This window comes from Neovison vison, chromosome 10 (assembly GCF_020171115.1).
Source record: "Neovison vison isolate M4711 chromosome 10, ASM_NN_V1, whole genome shotgun sequence".
Taxonomy (NCBI): domain Eukaryota; kingdom Metazoa; phylum Chordata; class Mammalia; order Carnivora; family Mustelidae; genus Neogale; species Neogale vison.
In genome coordinates, this window is record NC_058100.1 from 5,168,367 (window position 1) to 5,187,021 (window position 18,655).

Below are 18,655 nucleotides of genomic sequence, written 5' to 3' on the forward strand. Positions count from 1 at the left end.
CCCTCAAGCCTCCACCCCTGTCTCTAGAGAGGAGAGAGGTTGGTAACAGAGAACCACAGACACTTGGAACGCCAGGGCTGGAGGAGTCATGGGTCATGTGCTTCTTGCTTCCTCATTTTTCCCTTATGAAGACAAGGATGACCAGAAGATTACCCCGTGATTTCCACTATTTCAAGTAACAAATAGTCCCATCTGGCACTGAAGTTTAATGCATTTTGCAAGGTGGACTGGCCAGGAATCCCACGGGAAACAGGACGGGCCCACCCCACAAAAGAAAATATAGAACTTACCCCTGATTTCTGGACTTGGGCATAAATAGTAAGGCTTTTTGCTTCCATTGTTGGCTGGTATTGATTTGCTTTACCTGAGGAAAAGAAACCACAGTGTTTATCTCTGCCTGACCTGCCCGCAAACTCTGCTTGGACCTGTGTGGTCTATACCCCCCTCCACATTCCCACCTTCCCCAAGCAATCCCAAAGGAACGAATGCCAAGTCCCAACCTGGCCCCACCTCCATATGTGTCACATGACCTTAGGTTAGTTACTCTATCTCTCTACTTCAACTTCTCCATCTGTGAAATGGGACTGAAGTACCTGCCCCCCCAGGGTTGCTGTGGTGATCACAGGAGATACTATTTGTAAAATGTTTAGAACAGTGCCTGCCACGTAGTAAATTCCCTGCATGTGTTACATGCGATTGGAATGCCATCCAATTATTTTGATCTCTACTGTTTAATGTGCATATCTTGTCTCCTAATAGGATTCAGAGTTCTCTGAGATAGGGCTCATTATCCTTTTGTACTCTCCCGCTTATCGTGCATTGCCTCACTCGGCTTTCTCACCCCTCTGTTTCTGGGGCCCTTGATGACCTCTTACCACAACCGTAAAAGATGTAGACTGTGCACAGGACTGTGTCCTGAAGCACGAAGTTATCCTTTGTTAGCAGGACGTCATGTATTGACGTCTGCCCTAACGACTATTCCCAGCTGCTCCTAGTGCCGCCCCCTGCTGGCCATAGGGCTTAAACATTGACGTGTTCCTTCACTCCATTAAAAGATTTGGGTGTTGTGTCCATTCATCCATCCGTCCCTCACACACCTGTTCATGACCCGTCATCTAACCATGGACGCCACTGTATTGGGTATTTTCTGTGTATGGACTCATGCGTCCCCACAACACCATGTAGTCCATAATACCATCCCCATTTAGCAGAGAAGAGCTCATTCACTGAGTCACACAGCTTGTCAGGGCAAAGTCTGCATTTGAATGTATGTTTGTCTGATGCCAAACCCTATGTTTTAAGGACTGTATTCTGGATATGAAACTGCCAGGGAGACCATCTGAAAACCTTCGGAGCCAGGCAGCACTTTGGAGGGGACAGCATTAGAAGGTGTCAACAGAACCTCTTGAGCAAAGTCTTGCAGAGGGCACAGCAATTAATACAGGTTTTCTCTCAGGTTTGAGGCAAGGCTTTCCTGTTCCTGGTTTACAAGGAATACAGGGCGGCTGGAGACAAGAATGGCTATGTGTGCAGAGGAGGGTGACGGGGATTTGTGTGGAGATGGAGGGCACCATTCCCTTCAGAGCACAACCATGTGAAGGGCAGAATGTGGTTGAGGAAAGAGTGTGAGTTAGGAGACCCGCACCCACACTCGATGGGTTAGCAAGGCTGCGTTAATCTCTGTTTTCTTGATCCTGGTATCTCCCTGTTTCCTTATTTTCCAAGCCAAATGTGGGTGCCCTGCCCCCACTGCCTTAGGCTCTTATCATGGTTTCTGTCTGAATCACCCTTCCCCCACACCTCCCCATCTAACTCTTAGTTGGAGGAAATGAGATAAAAGTAGGCTGTGCTGTGATCTAGACTTTCTTACACAAGCAAACCCAGTGAGAGTGCTGTGGTAAGCGCTTTTTTGAGAAGGTTACACGTGAGAACTCTGATCTACTTGAGAATAAGATCAGCCATCAGGTTGGTGGTGTAAGGACCAAGTCCTGTCCTCACCCTGAGAGGGGACACCCAGGCCGGGGACCTGTCCTAGCCTGGGGGCAGGACCTTCTGACTCTGGTGTCGTGGGTGATGTAAGTGTGGCTGAGCATATTGCCCTGTGATGTGGAATCAGGGGACATCTTGGAGGAGAGGCCAGGAGACATACCCTGAGGCACTGCAAGGGGAAAACTGGGCCTTAACGGCAACCCCGCGGGTGATCTTTCATACTTTTTAGTTTGACCTTAAGCAACCTCACAACTTGTACAGTTTCCCAAGATGAGTCAGAATTTGTGCAAAAATCTTGGTAAAGAGCGTTCCCTCTGCTGTGGGTCTTCCCAGGGGCACGTGAGCCTTGCAGGTGGCACGTGGTCTGGTTCTTGGGAGACATAGTTACAGTTCTGGTTCTCCTATCTCAAGCTGGGTGATCTTGCACAAGTCATGTGGCTTCTCTGTGCCTCCGTTACCACTGCTAACTCACATAGAAACAACTAACTTACTCTTCTCAAAAGGATAGTAGAAGAATAAAAAGAGATTGTAGAAAGGTTTCAACCCTTGGATGAAAACATCTTATTGTAACGTCTTTCTTTAGGTCCGTAATTATAACTTTTCTTGAACGAGATCCAAGGGTCCCCTGGATTCTATGTCTGGTGAACATTATCAGGTTGTCTCGCCGGACCCCTTCAGCATCCTGTACCTTCCCCCGTGCAGTGCTAGTGATAGTGAATGTGAATGACCTGTGTCATGTCTCCCATATTCAACCCCTGGGGCTCAATCCTCTTTCCAACTCCAAGGCCTAATTAGGCTCAGGACATACTGAATTAGACTGAACTGAGCAAGGTCCCAGGTATGTGCATTTAGTGTTATTGCAAAGATGTTTCCGGCAGAGAGCCAGAATGGGGCAAGCAAATCTTTGCCTGTGCGGAGAGGTTCCCCATTTACCGCAGAGTCTGATACGAATCTCTTTATTGTCAGACACGTACCTCTTCTTCTCAACAGCAATATTACCACCTCGAGAATCAAGATGACACCAACAATGCCCCCTATGAACAGCCCAGCATAAAGTCCCCATTGTGTTGATTCTGAAAAAAAAAAAAAAAAAAGTCAAAGGGCAAACTCAACAGTACTGTAAGTTTAAAAACATCCTTCACGGAAGTGGAGAGACCAAGCCCCGTGCTCTCTGTCTGTATTGTCTCAGGGGACACATCCATGCTGATGGTTTCAGACAGCAGCTGCAGACCACTGATGATTTCCTGCCCCTTCTCTTATCCTAATTTCTCTCACCGTGTTGACTTTCCTAATTGCCTATGGGACTGTCCTAGCTTCCATAGGGGTTTTTCTATTCAAATGTTTGATTTGCTCCTGGATGACCACATACCCCAAATCAGACTCATCTTTGTCTGTCTCAGGTCAACATCTCTTGCCTGTCTCCCTGGTTCTAAGTCTCTGGGCGGTCCTGCATCCGTTTTGGTAGAGAGAACATGCCACTTCCATCTGCTGTCCCCACACTCCCACACCACGCTCATGCGATGCTGGGAGGAAGAACAACTGACTTTTGTTTTTTAAAAATAAACATAATCGTGCTATTATTGTCCTCCCATGCAAATAACTGTACTGAAACCACTGAGCCTGAACCGGAAGAAAAGCATGTATGTTTTCCTCTCGGATTCCGGTGCTTAATACAGGTCCTAGAGCAGCAGTCAGTCAGGCGCAAAGTCATGGAGCCACTTTTTTTTTTCTTTCTCTCCTATGCGCAGTTCACTGAATCCTTCCAAGCCAGGAGCAGTACTTTGGAAAATAGTGAATGAGAACTAATGCTCCAGCAGACAAGACATTCGGCTCACTGAGTGAATAACTGACAACTACCGGAGCATCATCAGTGGCCCACGTTTTATTTTTAGTGCATTGTGTATGATAATGGTTTTAATCCTCCTGATAATCCTACACGGTAGTTACTCCTATTGCTCCGATTTTGTGCAAAGGAAGCAGGCACGGAGACCTTGACATACTAGAGCTTGGTCTGTGGGTAGAAACGTGGCTGAATGCTGAAGACAGAATTCTTGGAGAGTCATCAAGGCTTATGGGCTTAGGGTGAGTTACCCCAGGGTAATGAACAGTGGGGTCAGCCTGAAGCACCAGGATTCTAAGTAAAGTAATAGCATTAAGGATCTAACTACAGTTGACCCTTGAATGTCACAGGGGTTAGGAGTACAGAGCCCCCTAACACAGTTAAAAACCCATATATAACTTTTGATTTCCTTAAAACTTAACTGTTAATAACCTACTATTAGCCAGAAACCTTCCTGATAACATAAATAGTTGATTAACACATATTTTGTATGTTATATGATTATACACAGTATTCTTACAATAAAGTACGCTAGAGAAAAGAAAATGTTAAAGAGCCACAAGGAAGAAAAAATACATTTCCATTACTATACTTTCTTTGTCCCAAAAAATCTGTGTATAAATGGACTTGCCCAATTCAAACCCGTGTGTTCAAGGGTCAACTGTAGCATGATAGCAGGTGTTAACATTAATGTGTCAGGATCGTTTATAAGGATGATTGTGGAATCAGCCTGCTTGTTGGGAAACATGGGGTGGGTTTCTGAGAGAGAAGCTAAAAGGAATAGGTGATTTACAGAAGAACAGAGTCCTTGCAGACTCAAGATATTCACAGAGTGGACCAAAGCTACAGGCTCACCCACTCACATGGACTAAAAATGACTGTGCTGCAGCCCTCTGTCGTTTCCAGGGAGTCAGGAGGATGAAAGCCATCGGCTACCCTTGTCCTGTAACATAAATACCCAGCTTCTGCCTGTCAGCTGAACCTGAGAGGCAAGCTGGCCTTTGTCCTGAGACATAGTTCATAAACCCTAATGTTTCTCCTAGTCTTTGGACACAAAGTAGTATGAATCTGTTCAAGATTTAAGTAATACCTCCACAGAGGCTTTTAATTGTTAAAGGAGCTATTGCGCTTTCTCACCCTACTCACTAATTTTTTGTTGAGGAAACTGAGATTCAAAGGTGTCCCCAGAGTCACAGAAAAGCCGATGGCAGAACTGAGCAGAATGAGAACTGTAGACTCAACATTTGGGTTTTTGCCTATGGCGATGGACCCCCGCAAGGAAAGCCCTGGGAGGTGCCCATGCCATCGACGTCCTCCCTACAACGCCTGCCCGTTCTTGTCCTCTGTGCTGTGCCCCCTCCCCTTCCTCAACCCTCCGCTGCCCACCAGGCCTGTCCAGTGCTGACCCCAGGCCAACCTTATCTGCTCTGTGTCAGTTTCCCCTGACCATTCCAGCTCTCATTCTTCCCTCGCCCTGGGACTCTGCAGCACCTTGGTTTACGTCATGTGCCTTAGAACCCGACTTGCGACGCTACTGATGCTGTGTAGACCATTTTCAGCGAGGTCATTTGGAACCAGATAGGTGGATTCAGATTCTGAACCCACCACTTGATAGCTCTGTGACCTCAGACAGACTGCTCATAACCTCTGGGGCCTCAGTCTTGATTGCAAAAGGAGCCCAACAATATTTAGATCACAGAGTCTTTCTAAAGAGCAAAGAAAGTGGGTGCCTGGGTGGCTCAGTTGGTTAAATGACTGTGTTTGGCTGAGGTCATGTTCCAGGAGTCCCAGGATCAAGTTCCGCACCGGGGTCCCAGCTCGATGGGGAGGCTGCTTCTCCCTCTGACCCTTTCCCCTCTCATGCTCTCTTACTCTCTCTCTTTCTCTCTCAAATAAATAAATAAAATCTTAAAAAAAAAAAATAGGGAGCCAAGGAAGTAATGATGGGACGTGCCCAGAGCAATGCTTGGAGGACAAACGTGGTGCAGAAATGCCGGCTCCTTCCACCAGCCTCAACTCCCCCACCTAGCCGCTAGCCCCTCAGAGGCCAGAGGCCACACCGCTATGTCTTCTGTGGCTGTCTTAGGACGTGGCGCACAGTACAGGAAGGATCGAAGATAGGTCTGATCTCACATCCAGAGAGGCCCCTCACTGGTGTTCAGGGACACTGCAGCCCCATCTTGTTTGCTTATGACTCCGTTTCCCTATCTAGTGGATCCGGGTGGTCTGGCTCATCTGTTTGGTACTAGTATCTAGGGATAAGAATGTTCATATGGAAACTGAATGTCAGAAACTCTATGCCCTTAACAAATTGGATAAATATGGACAAAATGGTACTTTATGGCTTGCTGGGGTTAGGCTGCCCACGATCCCTGCAATTTCTGGTAACAGCGTCCTTGCGGTCCTCCAAGTTTTTGCTTGCGCGGCTCTGCTTGCCATAGTCCGGGCTATCCTGGGTGCAAGGCTCAGTGCCTTCATCACTTTCCACACAAAAGAGCCAAACACCGACACTACAAATGTTGTGGGTATGAATCCGCTACTGAAAAGCTGGAAGGTCACAGGGAGCAGATTCCATGGTGAACTGGGCAGGTGTCCACAGTCTGACATGCTCAGACCCTCTTTTTCTCTTCCTACACCTGCACAAGCCACATCTGTCCGCTTTCTCATACAGAATCATCTAACCCATGGCTGGATTCCTTGGGGAGGGTCTCACCTTCTGCCCTCTAACATTTAAAGTAAGGTACCCTGTTCCTTGCAAGAAGAATTCTAGTAGACGTTTCTTAAGATGATGATATTTTTCTACCTAATAAGGTATAGAAGTCACACCTAGATTGTAAATGCTTGAAGGTAGACCCTGTTCCTTATGGTTTTTTTCCTCTGCCACCACCCCCCCCCAACCTGATATGAGGTAGGGTTAGGGGGCACTTAATAAACACATGATGAAGGAAGGTAAATTAAATTAGAAGTCGCAGAACAAAGCCAGGGGGAAGACTATCCTGTATCCTCTATCCTTCGGTTAAGAAGGATCACAGCGCTGAGCATCAGGAGGTCTCAGAAGGAATGCAGGGTCACTTCTGAAAGGCCCAAAGCAGGAATGGAAGGGAATGAGTGATGACCTACTTAGCCTATGCTTCATAACAATGAAATGGAACCAGGAAGAGAGGGAGCGCCTGTGCCCTCAGCCCCACCTGCGTTCCCATTTTCAAACCACCGTTTCCTGTGACAGAAGACTCCAGCTCTCCCTCTTCTTCCTCACTGAGGACTCTCAGAATGCTGCTGCTCAGCAATCGGAGAAATGTCCTCCTGGGGCCCATGGGCCCCATTGTTCACACACAAAGAAACCCAATCTGAATATTCCTATGCATGAGATTGGGGCCTTTTCCCCCACTGGAGCCTCCCAGAAGCACCAAGGAGGCTGACTGAGAACTCCAGTGCCATTTACGAGGAGTCCCCACCCTTTGGTCCTAAGTCCTCTTGGCTGTGGTTTAAACCGTGACAACTTGACAAGTAGCCATGCCTCCAAGAAAAATACTGGAGGGCCTGTTTTCTCTCTAAGTGTCTACTGCCACAGAAACACAAAAACTTCTCTTCCTCCTCAAGTCCCCAAAACTTATTCTTTAAGGAGATAAAGAAGTAAACAGAAAAGTTTGAGAAACAAAGTTTGTTCCCAGGAGATCCGAGATGCGACCATAACGGTCTGAGAATGCCGATCTCTTTCCTGCCTTTCATGTGGTTTTGTCAGCAAGGCGGTCTGCAAGGCACTACCTGAAGAAGCCAGCCATCTTCAAAAAAGAACACCTTCTTGTTGATGATGGCTTCCACTCAGAGTTGGGGGCGGGGAAAGATGCTCACACAAACCATGCACTAATTTAAGATCTGGGACCATCCAAGCACACACTTTCACAGAGGTCACAGTTCCCAGAAAACCCCTTCCACCTGCCTGTCCCACCCAATGCTGTAGGACACAGGCTACCAGCAGTGGCCTATTTTACCCCCATGCTTCAGCAGCAGTGCAAACCTTGTCCAGCCACATGGCTGTCCAGCTAAGGATTACTCATCTCAGTTTCTCTCGCAGCAGCTGTGGCCCTGTGACAAGGCTCCTGAGAGGTACCAGGCTCCATCCTCCTACCACTATTGTGTTGCTTCCCGGACTGGGAGTACCATGAAGAGGGCCCTGCCTCTGTGTGTGGAACATCTGGGTGACTCTGTATCAGTGGGTGCTCCCATTATTAGAAAGGCCTTGTTAGAAAGGGGGAACCCCTGGGACTCACTAGTAGGTGTCAGTTGTCTCTTCCTCTGAGCTAACCCAGACTTGCTGAGCCAACTTTCTGCTAATCTACTGAAAAGGGCCCTCTTTTCAAGATGAGCTTCCAGGGGCATTCCCTTTCAGCTGAATTACCTAAGGTTTTGTATTATTCATTCTGGCGTAGATACAACTATTTCAGAAGATGGTCATGAAGGACGGCAGCAGGTCATACACGACTGACCCACGTGAACATGCTTCTCATGACTCCCCGGGGCGCTCTGTAGAAACCAAGACTTGGACGTTGCAACAAAGATGCTTCATAGCAACAGACATGAGGAAGTTTCTTACTGTAGAATAATGACGTGCCAGCTGGAAGAAGGACGAATCTATGACTGAGAGCCTGGGCAAGTGTCATTAGAAAAATGGCGCGGCGAGGAGAGCCTTAATAAACCCTCAGACCCCACCACTTCATCCCAAGGCAGGAAAGTCCCTTGTATGAAGTCTTCACTAAACTCATGGTCACCGCTTTGGTCCAGGCCTTGTCGTCTCTTGATAGATCCCTGCAATGGGGGTTCTTCCCCACAACTAGTTTCTCTTTCTTCTGCCTCTGCCCTGCCCCAACCTATTGTCTGCACCCCTGAATTTTCTCTCTGAAAGCAAAGCTGATCATGTTACTCCTCTACCTAAAAGGCTTTATTACTTCCTGCCTATAGGATAATACAGGACAAGGCCCAGCTGCCTCTGCTTTCCCCTCTGTCTGGAATGGCTTTCTTTTACCTGCTTGGGTAATTTCTGTTTATTCTCCAAAGTCCAGTTTATGTCACATCCTCTGTGCTGTTCTCTCTGATTCCTCCAGATAGTGTCCATCATTGTTCCTTCTTTTTACTTCCATTTTGCCCATCACACCACACAATTTCAGATCATTTATTTACAGAAACTATCTTTTTCCTTCAGGGCAAGGATCCTGTCTTTTTTGGTCTTAGTGGACTCAGCCCCTAGCACAATGTGGGAATGCGGGAGAAGCTCAGTAAGAGTTTTGTCAAACTAAGCACAGTATTTTAAGAGTTAGTAATATTCATTTTCAAACACAAATCAATAAACTAATAAAACTCGGCTTTCTGTCTTTAGGCAACCTGGTGTACTGGGAATGACATGCCACAGACCAGCTATGTGATTTCTGATGTGCTGTGGTCTCTCGTCCTTGCAGGCAGGGAAGAGGGATCTCTATTTGTTTCATGGATTGAATTATGTTCCTCCCAAAATTCATACGTTGAAGTCCTTAGAACGTGACCTTATTTGGAAGCAGAGTCTTTAGAGACGTAATCAAGTTAAAATGACGTCAGCAGGGTGGTGCTATGAGCTGTCCTATATCCCTCCCAAATTCGTATGTGGAAGCCCTAACCCTTAGTACCTCAGAATGTGAAGATAGGATCTTAAAATATGTGATTAAGTTAAAATGAAGCCATTAGAGTAGGTCCTAATTCAATCTTACAGTGTCCCTATAAGAAGAGGAAATCTGGACACACAAGGAGGCACCAGGATGCGTATGCACAGAGGACACACCATGGAGAGACACAGCAAGAAGGCAGCCTTCTGCAAGCCAAAGAGAGAAGCCTCAGGGGAAGGGGAAAAACAAAAAACAAAAACCAACCAGCCCTGCCAACACTTGATCTTGGACTTCCAGCCTCCAGAACTGTGAGAAAATAAATTTCTGTTATTCAAGCATCTAGTCTGCCATACTCTGTTATAGCTGCCCTAGTTAGAGGGGGCCCTAATCCAATATGATCCATGTTCTTATAAGAAGGGGGAATTTGAACAGAGATATGCTTCAAGAGAAAACAGAGTGAAGAGACAGGAGACCGCCACCTGCCAGCCCCAGAGAGGGGCCTACACAGACCCCTCCCTCACAGCTTCAGAAGGAACCAGCCCTGCCAACACCTTGATTTTGGACTTCTGGCCTCCAGACTGTGAGACCATAAGTTTTGGGTGTTTCAGCCTCCCCATTTATGATGCTTTGACCCAGCAGCCCCAGCAGGCTAATACTCATTGTAACCTTTGGTTAGCACTTCTTATGCATGTAGTACAAACTGAGTCATAGAATATGGACTCTGGACAGAACTTCCCTAGGTCACCCTCTTCATTTTACAGACGACGGAACAGGGGCCCAAGACAGTGAAAAGGCTGCCTCATGTCAGATACTTTCTCCTAACGACTGGCAGGAGATCCTGATGGGGTTTATCATAGGACCATGTTTCTATTCTTCGTGTTCCTTCACGCCTCGTAGGAGCCTGCTCCATACTCAATAAATCTGGTCATGCTGTGTGTACTTTGTCCTTCATGTAGCCTCGGTAAGTAAGAGCATCTCCACATTTCTTTAGACTGTCCTGAGCCAAGTGCCCCTGGTGAAGCTTCATGACCTATCAAGACTTTGGAATGCACTAATTAAATTCTTCTTAAACCACACTGAGAAGCTGAAGAGAGTTCTTTTTTTGAGATAGGCCAGGCTAAAACACTGGATGACCTTTCTTTGCTCTAAGACGGTTGCTATAATCACAGAAGACTGTGCCCCCAAGAAAAAACCCTATGATTTTTGTGTATTATCTCTTCCACTAGCCCCTATGAGGATTCCAGGGTCAGACAGCTCAGCTCTCTTACCTGCTCTATGTGAGCCTTTTTGATATCTTTCTCTCCTCAGCTATAAAGTGGTAATACTCATACTATTTGGCTGCTGTAAGGATTAAATGAGTTGCTACCTAAGTGGAACTTAGTAAATCATTAAGATTTGTCAGTTGTTACTATTTTAGATAAAGAATCTAAGTCTTAGACAGGTTAAGTGACCTTATCCTTGTAAGTAAACAGAGCAGCATTGCGTCAGAGTTCCTGGAGGCCACCTTCTAAAACTCTACAAAGCCTCCTCCATGGACACCAGGTCTACACTGGGCTTAAGTCTCCTTGGAAGGATTCCTGTTCCCTGTAGTGGATGCAGGAAGGAGAATGTCAGGGCATAAGTAATACTTTGAAGCCTAGAACCCAGGTCCTTATGTCCCTGAACCCACTTTAGGAACGGACACAGGATCTGTTATTGAAAAGAGTCAGTGGTCTATCTTGCTCCCAACCTCAGATGGTTACTTAATCAGCCTTCTGTTCCTTCTGATAGCAGAATAATGATGTTCTTCCCAGAGAATGAGCAGTCAGAAGGTCTAGGTTCAGGTGCTGATTCTACTGCTTATAATTTGAAGAAACTTGAGCAGGTACTTAAATGCTACGACATTCAAGTTCCTCATCTGAACAGTGAAGATGATGATAAAACGTATATGGTATGGCTATTGTGAGGATCAAAAGAGATCATAGCATAGAAAGTGCTCGGCCAATAACAGAGTACTATATGATTTGTTATTATCCCCAAACTTCACAGTCCAGGTCTCAGTCCAAGAGCTGACTCCCCTGGCCTTCTGACTTGCTATGAGAGTCACAGTCCATTCCATAAAATGTGGCCCTTCATTATATCCTACTTTTCATTATTGAGCAAATGTTTCAAGTTTTATCTTTAGAACGTGTTGCTGGAATGCAGAGATCATGTATCACATCCCTGCCCCATTTCTGTGCATGGGTGGTCAACAGTACTTATTGATGTTGCAGACCTGTCCCACCATTAGAGGAGTATGGACAAGGGAGTTGGGACCTGCCACCTACACTCTCTCACCCAGCTATCCGTGGGGCTTGGAGTCAAGACAGGAGCGGAGAGGAAGAATCACAACTGGGAGGCCTGCATTCTGGATCTGGCTCCATTATTTCTTATCATTGTCCTCAAGTGTGAACCAAGCACAATGCCAACCTGGTGGTTATAAGCAGAGGACATTCACTGAATGCACATGAGGAGGCTTTTATCAACTATAGAGAAAACGGAAAGTGTTTTACCGAGGTGAAGGCCATGGCTATGGGAGCAGATCATTTAATCCAGGTGAGGACTGAGCCCATATCCTCAATGTGCCACGCCCACCCCCACCAGGGCACTCACCGAAAGATTCTAGTCTGCACTGGGACTTCGGGGTGAAGGTCCGTGAGCGGCTGCTGATGGGGTTGCTCACAGTGCAGATGTAGACATTGTTGACATTCTGAGGGCCAAGGTTGAGATGCAGGAGGTGAGTACTGTTGTTGGCTGGGGTCAGTGGGTCAGTAGCCACTTCCTCACTCCAGTTGTAAACCACATAGTCCCCCTTCTCCACGTCACAGGCCAGTGTCAAGCTGCAGTTCCCATTCCCCCGGGTCAAGTTCAACACCTTAATTTCCGGAGTGGAGACCTGCTCTGTCAAGAGGGGGAGGAAGGAAGCCATCACCAAAGTGAACCCCCTGGGATTCTAACTTGACCTTCTTGTTAGAAGAAAATACAGCCTAATGCTATTTTCCCCTCCCTGTGGGTGTGCAGTGTGATTTATTTGCTGTGGCGATCTGCTGGTTCCCCCAAATCCCTCTCTCTCTACTATACTCTTTCCCAGTATGACCTCAGGACAAAATAGGGAAAAATCATTTATCTTCTGGTTCCCTCCCACCACTATTGTTAAGGAATCCACTTGTTCTTGGTGATGCTCCCAATCTTCTGTTTTTTACCTGTGGCATTTTCTGCAAACTAATCTGTATGGTTTAATTGTCATTGGCTAAAGTATTACCTCTAGACCTGAAAGAATGACATAGTGGTGGGGTTTTACCTGGAGTGTGTGGGTAGGTGGGTATGTGTCTGAGTGTATGTCTATGTGTCTGTGTGTGTGTAGGTGTGTATGTGTGTCTGTGTGGGTCTGTGTGGGTATGCGGAGGGGACTAGGGGAGATCTCACTCTAATCTATGAAATAGCCAAGGCAAGTAAGGAAGTTGTACTTATTTAACAACTACTGTACGATGGGCATGATTCTGGAATTTTTCATTTATCATAGTCTTTAATCTTCTCAACAACTTTCTCAACAATTATAACCTTAGTTATAAGTACTCTCATTTTACAGGTGAGGAAACGGGGTCCCAGAGAGGTGGAGTGTCTCATATAATATCACTTAAGCTGAGATCAGAACCCAAGGCTGTCTGGCTCTCCTCTTTCTTGGACTTGAGAAGAATATCATGGTTGCAGAGACTGTATCTTCCAAGGTAAGAGTTTATGTGACAAGATGTGACAAAGGCAGTGAGCTGTTCTAGAAAACGCATGATGTGTCAACCCTAGGGCCACTATTGGAGTAGTCAGAACTCTCTGTACCTGGCAGAGGGCTGAGGGGAGTCTGCATAAACTATGTGGAGGAAGGGGATGCTGGGACTAGGGGAAGAGTGAGGGGGGTATTGCCATCTTTCCTGTAGGCACCTGAGTATTTCAAAGAAATGCTGGGTAGGTGGGGCTCTCTGTACCAGCTCTAAGATAAGGAAGTCTCTCTGTGAGAAATCAGGACAACCCACATGGCTGTTGTCAGGATTCCTGGAAATTCAAAGAGTCTCTGGGTCTAAGAGATACAAAATCTGGGTGCATTCCAGAAGGGCTGGCAGCTAAAGAGGCTCATAAAAGTACTGACCTTGGGTTCAGATGTACCTAGATTCTGGTTTAAGCTCTGCAGTTAAGTGACCTTATAACTAGAGCCTCTGTTTCAATGAGAATAAGGTGCTTTTTCACCAGGTAGATGCGGTCGCATGGGGTGTGCGGGCAGTGCATGGGTTGGTTCAGCTCTCCTCTTCCTGAGCCCCCATGTGGGGAACCACCCACGAGGACTCTTGAAAACACAAGCCAACCACTTCTCCCTGGATTTCAGTGTCCTTATCAACAGAAAAGAGATGGGATTCAGTCTGTGGTATTCAAACATTTTAAAAATTGGGGGGGAAAAACTTATTTTCAAACCAAGTCTTATTTGCAAATTGAGACTCTTGGGGCCACAGACCCTGTAGTCCATAGGCAGCTGGGTTCCTTGTCTTTGGGAAATGGGGTAGGGCTAACTAGTGCTAATCAACGACCATCAGTGAGCGATTTGGATGAAAAAGACTTTTGAATCTCTGAAACCCCTTCCTAAAGCACAGTTTAAAGACCCTGGACTAGGTGATCTTTCAAGTTGCACCCAACCTTGGATACCCTTGCTTCTGAGAGATGCCCAAATCTTAGGTAAGGAATGATCTCGGGTGCCCCCCTCCCCGTGCAGACTGCGGAAGCCCCAATATTACCATAGAGCTTCAGCTGCAGACAAAAATGTCGAACTGAAAAGTTCTCCTCCAGGGTCATGAAGTACCAGCCCTCATTTTCCTTCTTGCTTTCCAGGATCCCCAGACTCAGGTTTTCCAGATGAAAGGTATAGCCATTTTCCAGATAGCGCGGAGACCCCCCTTCAGGCAGATCCAGGGAAACTATTTTCTTCTTGACACTGTTTCCTGGTGATTCTGCTCTGGTGACAAGGACGTGGACGCTCTTGTTCACGCTCTTACTTATGCCTCCGGATGCCAAGGGCAGCAGTACACTGCTTCCCAACTGCCCAGGCATCTTTGGGCAGTTCAGCAAACTCTCACCTGTGCGAGGAAGGAGAAGAAAGTCTGTGATTGCAGAGCTCTTTGAGAATCTCATCCTCTCTGTGCATCAGGAGTGACAGATTAAAGGTGCTCGCTCTTCCTCTCAGGCTCTCCCTGGGGTTGCCAGGTCCCTAGTAGCCTACAGGAATGGTCATAACAATCCTACTATATTCTTAATGTTTGAAAAATCCCCATGGAAATCTTAAAATTGCTTACAAAGGAGATGTACAGACTAATTAGGACACTGGGGTTCTTTGAACTGGGAGAGAATTCTATCAACTCAGATTTATAGTAAAGGCACGGAGAAGTTAAGATGTAGAGAAGTTAAATGACATCCCTGAAATCACATAACCAGTAACTGGACTAGAAGCCAGGTCTGCCCATTCCTTGACCAGACTTCTTACCACCGCTGGGTACCTAGTATGAAGGTCAGAGAGCAACTGGAACAGATCCTGAGCTCGCGAGCCTAGGAGACCAAGGCTACAGAGCATCATTTCAGAAAAAGAAGAAAAAGTCTGAGGGACGTGGACCTAGGAGCATGGTGAGCCCAGTGTTCAAACTGTGGAACTCTTGCTCTCAAAAAGACCATAAGATAGTTCCTAATATCAAGGGTGAGAAATTATTTTATTTCTCTTTTTCAAAAGAGCTGAGCCAACAACAACAACCACAACCACCACAACAACGCAAAACCACACACACACACAAAACCCCACCCTTTCAGATCACTGTAAGGGATCCTACTGCTGACTATTTAACACCTCCTCTCTCCTCCAACCCATGGCCTCCGCTGATGACTCTGCTTCTCACTGAACTGGAAATGCAGAAGAAATGAGAAGAGAACTTCCTACCGACCCAGCTGGATGGTCTATGCCCCCATTAAGGTTAGCCTCTTCCGTCATGGAGCACTCACCCACCTCAGGCCTTTGCTCTTGCAATAGCCCCCACCCTTTGCACCATCAGCTTTATTACTGGTGTAGAATGTTGTGGGTTATTTCCATCAACACACAACATACCAACCTATAACTTCCTTCCCCGTACAACCCCCTCCCCTGACCCCAGGTTCATCCCTAGCGGCTGCCTCATTTCTCTCTTTTCCCTTATTGCAAAGTCCTTTAATGTGTGTTTATATTTTCTGTTTCTGTTTCCTGACTCATTTTTCCTGCACCCACGTTAGCAGGTGCTCTTCCCTACCGCTCACTGGAATCATCCTCATCAAGGTCACTGTGTGCGCCGTAGTGCGAGTCTATCCTCCATCCTCGTCTTTCTTTCTCAGGAGCCCCTGACATGGTTCGTCACTGCCTCTTTGAAGCACTGCCTTCGCTCAACCCCTGGAATACCACTCTCCTGGTTTCCTTCCTATTTCATTGGCTACTCCTTCTCAGTCTCCCTGACTGGAACCTGCTGCTCTTAAAGATCTCTAAATACGGGCGCATCCTGGGACTCAGTACTCAGAGCCCTGCTCTCCCAGCCGTGCTCATCCAGGTGCGTGGGTTAACATGCTTCTGGAATGCCTGCAGAGATGGACCTCGCACCCAAACTGCCCACATGGATCCGTATTTGGAGGTCAAAAGGGCATTGCAAACTTAGCAAAGGAACTCTTGGCTCCATAGTCCCTCCCACCAACAACATTACAACTCCCCCAGATTCTGAGACCAAAATGTTTGGAATCATCCTTGACTCCTTTCCTTCTCTCATATGCCATATCGCGTCTATCAACAACTCCTGTTGGCTCTACCTTCACGATATGTCTGCAATCCTAACACCTCCAACCTCCTTCATTTCTGCCACTGTCGTCACAGCCTGGCACGGCCATTGGCTTCCAACCAATCTTCTGGCATTTGTACAGTAGACCGACTCATCTTTCAAACCTATGCCAGATTTTGTCTCTCTCCTGCTTTGAAACTTCCAGGGATTTCTAGCAACCATAGAAGAAATAGCCACAGGCCTTGTTATGGCTTCAAAGACTCTGAGTAACCCCGTCCCTTCCCTGACCCTTCTACTGCCCTCTCTCTCCACTCACTGCGCTATAGTCATACTGGCTCAGACACCTCATCAAGAACATCCCCACATCAGAGCTTCTGCTTCTGCTGTTCTCTGGACATCTTTTTCTTTATATATCTGGGTAGCTCACTCCCTCACTTTATTTTAGATTTCTGCTCAAGAAGTTATCTCCTCTGAGAAACTTGTTCTCACCATCTTATACAAAATAAGCGCCCCTTCTGATTCCACACTTACCCCTGTCTGAAGATACATCGTGTATTATTCTATTTTATTTTTGTGTCCCTGGCTAGGCTGCAAATTCTTCAGAAGGAAGAATTTCATTCTGTTCGTAATTTCGTGTCTAGGACCTACAACAATACTTGGTGTATGGTAGACTTTTAATAAATATCTGCTCAAAATATAAGTGCAGAAAGCTATATTACCTGACTCAAATCTCTCTTATTTAGCTTTGCCCAATATGTAACTGAACTTACCCATAAGCTAAATCTCATAAATGGAACCCATGACTCAGAGAACATAGATTGCTTTAGTTGATAAGGAAGCCAGAGAAGTAAAACAAAATCACCTGCTTGAATAGTGCAACTGCCTAGAAAGGACACCACTGACTTGTGCCTCACGTGGGTTGTTGGAGAACTGGACAAACTGGTCCAGATGTTCTTGATATCAAAATGCTCTGAAATCCCAACACAGGCCCATAAAGGGCCCAGCTAGTATCAGGCTAGAGATCCAGAAATGGGGAGAAAATAATAGGCACTTGGGTGCCTAATTCACTTGGGTGAAATTAGGGTGAGATTGGTGGAGACTCATAACGATGAAGAGAAGTGAGGGGAAGGGAGGATATAATATGGCATCGGGAGGGGCCCCCATACCACCACCACCACCACCAAAGAAACCAATGAAATAAAATAGGAAGGGAAAGAGAAAAAAGAAAAGAAGGAACAGATGAGAGGGCAGGCTGAGTGGTATCTGCACACTCACGCACAGGGAGTGGGATTGAAACTCGGTCAGCAAGAAACCCTCACACCCCGCAACCCACATGAAGAATGGTGATCTCACAACTGAGTGCGTGTGAGTGGCTGGCTCTGGAAGGGGTACTAGAAACCAGTACCAGCTAAGCACAAGTGGAAAACAAGTGGGGACTTTAAAGTGGTTCAGAGAGCCCTTCAAGTGGAGTCCCCACTCCTGAAACATCCTACGGCCTGATGCGACTTTTCCAGCGGGGCCGTGATTCAGTCAACCCTGTTTGCTCAAGAGTCTGGAGGAAACATTTGTAGCCATTTCCACCAACTCATTTTCTTCAAGGCTAATTCTACTTAGAAAGTAGGGTGATTCACATGGGCCCATGGATATTTTCCTGAAATGAGCCCCATGTGGCCAACTCTTCTCAAGATGGGATTCTACCTAATGAGAACCACCCACTTACACTGCCAGGTCATGCCCCGCTCACATGGGCTCACGCCATCTTGCCGTAGCTTTCAGGGAGAGGACGCGGGCAGGTCTTACCAGGACTCACACTTCTTACAGCATAGCGAGGCCCCAGAAGAGACATTTGTTCTTTAACCTGCACTCCCAAGAGCCATTCTCTCCCCACCCCCTTTCCTTGATCGTACTGAGTCTTTCTGAGTCAGAGGACTTGTATCTGCATGCCCCAGGCTGACTGCCAGTTACTGCCCTCTATTTCCCTGACTAACTCCTTCCGTCCCGTCTCTGCCTCTGAACCCTAGCCTCCTCTAGGCCTCCCTGCTTTGTGCCTCCAGTGCCTTACTATGTCCCCTTCATATCACTCCTTGCCCTTTTAACTCTGATTCTTTGCCTGTCACCCTTACTCAAGAATAAGCTTCTGTGAGTAGAGACTGTGTCTGTTTGTCCACTTAGAGTCCTTACACCCACCTGGGACACAGTAAAAACTCAGTAAAACCATGCTGCTCAAGAGAATGAAAAACTTAATGAGTGAGCAAATGGCAACACAGAACCTCAGAACCCTTCTCTCCAAAATCAGAATGTACTCTGTTTCGTCGTTCTAACGTCCCTGAGAAGTACAGTGTGGCTGGGAAATG

General features: G+C 46.7%; 1 protein-coding gene across 1 annotated transcript in view; it reads right to left on the reverse strand.

The window, feature by feature from the left end:
* Positions 1 to 18,655, reverse strand: part of SLAMF1 (signaling lymphocytic activation molecule family member 1) — a 30,856-nt gene that overhangs the window by 8,981 nt on the left and 3,220 nt on the right. The window contains exons 2-5 of the mRNA XM_044266231.1: positions 14,259 to 14,597; positions 12,094 to 12,381; positions 2,964 to 3,062; positions 291 to 364 (exon numbers count right to left, since the gene is read on the reverse strand). Of these exons, the coding sequence (XP_044122166.1) occupies positions 291 to 364; positions 2,964 to 3,062; positions 12,094 to 12,381; positions 14,259 to 14,597 (800 nt within the window). The remainder of the gene's footprint in view (positions 1 to 290; positions 365 to 2,963; positions 3,063 to 12,093; positions 12,382 to 14,258; positions 14,598 to 18,655) is intronic.